This window comes from Alosa pseudoharengus, unplaced genomic scaffold (genome assembly GCF_046254945.1).
Source record: "Alosa pseudoharengus isolate Yale_2024_CS ecotype anadromous, Long Island Sound unplaced genomic scaffold, YU_APseudo_1.1 YU_APseudo_1.1_scf_3, whole genome shotgun sequence".
NCBI lineage: Eukaryota > Metazoa > Chordata > Actinopteri > Clupeiformes > Clupeidae > Alosa > Alosa pseudoharengus.
Genome location: NW_027468718.1, coordinates 42,789,783 through 42,795,427, shown reverse-complemented (window position 1 = coordinate 42,795,427; position 5,645 = coordinate 42,789,783). Strand labels below are relative to the sequence as shown.

The 5,645-nt window shown below is 42.2% G+C and overlaps 1 protein-coding gene across 2 annotated transcripts; it reads right to left on the bottom strand.

Moving 5' to 3' along the window:
* Positions 1-234: 234 nt before the first annotated feature.
* On the bottom strand, positions 235-4,983 carry wdr74 (WD repeat domain 74). 2 transcript variants are annotated; one of them, XM_076262713.1, is made up of 10 exons: positions 4,852-4,983; positions 4,405-4,511; positions 4,169-4,293; positions 3,975-4,038; positions 3,671-3,814; positions 3,453-3,554; positions 2,558-2,726; positions 1,813-1,955; positions 1,033-1,086; positions 235-777 (listed from the first exon to the last, which is right to left on the bottom strand). In XM_076262713.1, exons 1-10 carry the CDS (start codon positions 4,910-4,912, stop codon positions 592-594), a joined length of 1,155 nt encoding a protein of 384 aa, XP_076118828.1. In that variant the 5' UTR covers positions 4,913-4,983; the 3' UTR covers positions 235-591. The 2 variants fall into 2 exon arrangements, with proteins under 2 accessions (XP_076118828.1, XP_076118829.1); XM_076262714.1 differs by having other exon boundaries at positions 2,570-2,726.
* Positions 4,984-5,645: the final 662 nt, after the last annotated feature.

Genomic DNA, 5,645 nt, shown 5'->3' with positions numbered 1-5,645 from the left:
TAAATGGAATGATATTTCAATCAAATAGCTGCATGTATTTCAGTTCCCACACCTAACCAGACAATGACAGCGGGCACATTGTAACATGCCTCTCCACCCTGATAAACAAATGCTGTCAAGGGTGTGTGTACACACACAGACACACACACACCATAATGCTGTATGGTTACATCTAATCAGGAGAAGACAACAAGGTATTGCTGGCTGGGTAACAAAATCAAGGCACAGACCATAATATGTGAACTGTAAGGTATAATAATAGGTGATGCAATGGTACAGTTTATATGAATAAAAGACTGGACACATGCAGTCTTTGGGAAGTTAATACTGTTCATCAAATTAATGTGAGGACCTATCAGATCTGTCCGACTCCCACAGAGACACAGCAGAACTCAGCTATACACATATATTCTGCATGAACTCCAACAAAGGCACAACAAAGATTCCATTCCGTTCATATTCAATATGGCGGATTAGGTGATATAGGATCTTGAGATGACAGTCATCAGTTTTAAAAAATATGTAAATAGTCTACACATGGTTGGGTTTGAATTGATCACACATAGTTCAGTCTTTTCTGTCCATTTTCAGTTATTTCTTTGCTACTTTTCTTTTCTTGGTGGCCTCAGTCTCTGTGCCACCTGCTTCTGGCTCTTCATTAGCTCGTCTTTTCGTTTTCTCCATCACCGTTTCCATGGCATCCCACACCTCATCCTCCTCATCCCCTCCTTCCTGTTTGACCTCCTCCACGTCTCCAGATAGGTCGTCTCCAGTATGCTACACAGCAAAGACAAAGAAAAACCAACAAAAAAAAAAAAACACACATTCATTACTGCAATCTCCAATTCCACAAAACGTGAAGACAAAACCCCTCAAAATTAGATGTGTCCCCCCTCCCCACCTCTTTGCATTGTCACTACCTGGGTGCCATCAACAAATCATTAACTATAGAGAATCAATCCTCAACACAAAACTGTCCATAAGTACATAAAAGTAGCCATCACGTCTGTCACACACCAGCCGGCTACTCACCTCCAGACAACTACTAGATAGCAACATACAGTTCAGTCTCGACTTCAGGTACACCTGTTGTGGATGAGAAAAGAAGGAATCAGTCATGAAAGTGCCTCATGAAAAACCCCTCACAGAGACAAGACAGCAAAAGGAGGCAATCTTGACAACTGACAGTACTTTTTAGAGTATAGATCATTATCAAGTGATTTCATAAGTCTCTATGTGCATCTATGCACAGCATTCCTTTAAAAGAACTCTGCATATTCTGCCTATGACATGCTGACAAGGATAGATAGTAATACTGTATGTATACAGAAGATCTTCATATTAACTTGCCAAATAGATTTTGCTTTGTTATTAAAGCTGCAGTAGGCAAGTCTGACAGATTGAGGGGACTTAGCCAAAATTTTTACAACTGAATGTTTACAACTCTCATGGCCCTCCCCCACTACCACCGAGCATCCCCTCATCGAGTTTGTGCTCGTCAGTGCGCACCAGACTGTGATTGACAGTCAGATCTCACACAGCCCTGCTCTGATTGGACCAGAAGAACCGGGAGCTGTGGAATTTTGCAAAACAAATAACAGGCTCTAGGTGGAGTAGAAGTGCAGCTTTTTTTCTAAAACCGGCTGATTTATTTTGTTCTGTCGGAGTATAGTGTCGGTTTCAGTGAATATGATCAAAAAAATCTTGCCTACTGCAGCTTTAAATTGGTTTTAGTTAGACTTCAGACTTCGCCCGGCTATGTCAGGCCCTGTGTTTGTGTGTGTGTGGGTGTTTGTGGGTGTTTGTCCAGACCTTGTGTTGCAGCTTGTGGTCCTTGACGTTGTGTACTCTCAGGAAGCGATCCAGACCGCAGGAGGCCACCAGGGGGAGCGTTGGGTGACACTCTAGCCCTCGGACGCCCCCCGCCAAACCCTTGAGACACCCACGCACCAGACCTACAGCAAAGAGGGAATACACAATGTTAATGCACTCAAGCATTTACTCTCACTCGCTCGCTTTTACATTTTTCTCTCACACACACATACATACATACACACGCACAAAGACCTAAAACCAATAAATAAATTGTTCACATTATGGTGCAAAGTTCAAAAGCCTAATTTAACTGTGAACTGTGAAGAGATGTCAAAGAGGAGGAAATGGACGACATAGCACAAGAGAAAATAGATCTACAGTTGTTGAAAAGGACAATCAACCGCCAGGACAACAGAGGAAATGGATTTACTGTTTCTGGACACAAAAAAAATGATAATGAGTCAGAGCCAATATTTCTAACAAACTAAGCATGCCTATCATGCACCTCCTACTACTATCTCATCTACTCTGAAAAATCTTCTGGATGGTACGTCAACTTTCATTGTCATACTTAACTTCTGTGCTCTCACCCTCTAGTTGTTCAGCACTAGCGCCCTCTTGTGGTGTTTGCTAGGTAGCATTTATTGTTATACAAGGTCTCATTCACAGTGTTGCTTCAGTTATAGTCCTCAATGTTAAATGACTTTGGATAAAAGTGTCAGCCAAATGAATAAACGTAAACACAATATTTCACCTTTCCGCAGGTCTAAGATGGCCAGCTGTCCTTGTGTGTTTCCCACCACCACTGAGTCTCCGCTAGCGGGCAGAGAGAGCGCGGTCAGCGGATACTCCCCAAACTGCACCTCCAGCACTGGCCGCCTCTGAGGGGAAGATGGGTCATAGATCCGCACCTACCGAACAAGGAGCAGAGAGAGGCTGGATGATTGGTTGATTAATACCTACCTACATATATAAACATACAAACAAACACAAATCTATCTGCACAAATGAGTGTGTGTACATGATGCGTGTGTGTGCGTGTGTGTGTGTGTGTGAGAGCTCTTGAGGTGGTCATCACAGGAAAAGGCACAAAAAATAGACAATCCCAATGACCCACTGACTTCATGAATGATGCATTAATTTCATTCTTCATAACACAGTTCCACAGTCCAGAGTCTTCTAAAGATCCTTTATCTTATCTAACCTGGAACTAGGGATGCACTGTTCCAAATGTTCCAGTCCTGATATTAATAACGATAACTGGACTTAGTGGCCGAATAAGATTTATGAGTGACACTAAGCAGCCCTAGAACTTGTTGGCGCAGCAAGTGTGAAATATCTCCAAACTGCCCACCTTTTATTTTTAGATGGGCAGTTTGGAGATGTGAGATGTGTCAGCTCCCCTTTTAAGCAGAAGATCTATTGGCACACTACTGATGCCATAGTTCATGCTCGTAAATGTAAACATATAACAATGGAGTTTACTGGCACTACAGATCGGCCCCACTGTCATGATACAGTGATCTGTATCAGGCCGATACCCAATATCATTGTCGGATCACTGCGTCCTCACATGGAAAACCATACACAATTCTAAAGAAAAGCAAGAGTTTGTCCAAGCATTGGATTTGACATACCTGGTGATGCCCTGTGCATGTGACGATCTTATCTGAGTCTGGGATGAAGGCCATATCTCTGACCCAAATTGGTACTCGCAGGTCCAACCAATCATTTTTCACCTGCCGGCCAATTCAACACAAAACATCAACAAAACAACATGACAAAATCAGCCAGTGGAAACAAGTCTTACTGACCCACCACAACTGCTCAAAAGCACATTATTGAGTCCACTTACATTTTTGGCTGTAAAAACGGGCTTGTCTGGTCTCTCCAGGTCCCATACTTTCAGTGGGTTTTCCTTCCCTCCTGTGGCTACTCGACTGCGCTGCGCTTTGTTCTGTCGCATTCGGCACACGCCGCTTCCCGCATTGATCTCAGCCTGACCACAGATCAACCAACAAATACTCAGGCCAAGAGGAAAGGCAAAGACGTTTACAAAAATAAAACAGAGTGCAGTTATCAAATCCAATCAATATGTCATTCTATATTCTGGATATAGGCTCGGTGTGATAAGCACAGTGAGTGTGCAACACACTTACTGTGTCAGTGCTCCCCTCCTTCCACACCTTTAACAGTCCTGACTCCACACAGGTGACCAGAGCACTGGATCAAGCAGCACCAGAAATGGTTATGAATAGAGACCAAAACAAATGTATGCATCATGAACCGTTTGTGATGGAAAGTGGCAAATATACATTGCAGTGCTGCTGAGCATACACAACTCGTGACTGACCTGTCAGTAACAGCCAAGCCTGTGAAATTGCCCTGTGAATGGTCCCCGCATTCCCTGCTCTCTGTGAAAATGCCTTTTTCTGTACTGAACGTTTTCACTACACCATTGGCACAGCCTACTAGTACCTGAAGGAAGAAAACACACAAAACAAACAACTGATTAGAGTAGAAACGTTCAGGCCACGAGCACTGGAAAGCATTATGCTATTAATATTGTGAGAAAACAGTGGTCTTCACCTCTGATTCCTGTGGATCGCCCCATCCAAGAACACAAACTTCCTGGTCTCGACTCAGGCAACTCATCTCACAGAAGTTGAAAGCTTGCTTCTTTGTTAAACTTACCCCTTTAAACCAAAACGCATGAGAAACACAAATGTTCAGTTCAGTTTGCAGGTTAATCATTTAGAGGGCAATTCAACGCAAACGCCAACTAAATACCATGTCATTGTGTTGACGTTATGGATGTGACAGTTTTGCGCGGAATTGCCCTAGACTGCTGTCACACACTATCATTGACTCAATTGCAAAGTAATGTTTACCTGTAAAATGAACACTGAATAGCTGGCTAGCACTAACGTTAGCACAGCACAGGCTATCTCGTTGACAACCCACGTGTTTCCACAACAGGCACACAAAGAATCCGCATGGTGAAACAAGGGAAGGTGTAACACATTGGTAGCCTACCTTTTAATATTCCTGTTTCCGAGCCGACCCATATCGAACAATCCTGGCTTTTAGAAACCATTTTAACTGCTGTTTATTTGATGACAACTACAAAACACGTACAACACAAACTACGCACCGCTGCATGGAGCCAGCGACAATAACAAGACTTCCTGTACGAAAGCAACCAGTTTTTTTTTCTTTTTGTTCAAAATAAAAGTCGGAACCTATTACATACTCGTTATTTAATAACATGTATTAAACATAGGTAAGTAAAACGAAGCAAAAAAAACTTACATGCAATTTTATTCCAAAGAATTTATGTTATGTTATGTTATGTTATGTTATGTTATGTTATGTTATGTTATCACCCGGAGAGAATAAATACTCTTTTCTGATTGGCTGGCGGGTGGCCTTTAATTCTGAATAACAGGACACCGTTCCATATCAATGCTTATGAATGGTAACTATAACAACCATAGTAGGACGACGGTTGCAGCGCTCTAGAATCTTTTGGTTGCAGGCTTCCCAACAATGGAATCAACTGTAAACAAGCTAACTGTCCATGCTAAAGTTGTACAACAAGCTGAACTAGTGAGCTTCTTTTTAAACCAGGGGTCTCAAACTCAAATGAGCTGGGGGCCAATTCTGCCAACGTCATCTGATTGGAGGGCCGGCTATTTCTGAAAATGCAATGTTCTTTTTTTCAAATACCACACAAAACTGCAAACAGAAAGTGCAAGTGTTTTTATCTAGTTTTAGACACCTGTGCTAGCAACCTTAGCTTATAAATAAAATAATGATAAAATAAATAT

Excerpts from the sequence above, each read along its gene's own strand:
- wdr74 (XM_076262713.1), bottom strand. The coding sequence starts at position 4,912 with ATGGTTTCTAAAAGCCAGGATTGTTCGATATGGGTCGGCTCGGAAACA. Across the intron at positions 4,294-4,404 it reads GCGATCCACAGGAATCAGAG|GTACTAGTAGGCTGTGCCAA; the intron begins GTGAAGACCACT and ends TTCTTCCTTCAG. Across the intron at positions 778-1,032 it reads TATCTAGTAGTTGTCTGGAG|CATACTGGAGACGACCTATC; the intron begins GTGAGTAGCCGG and ends TTTGCTGTGTAG.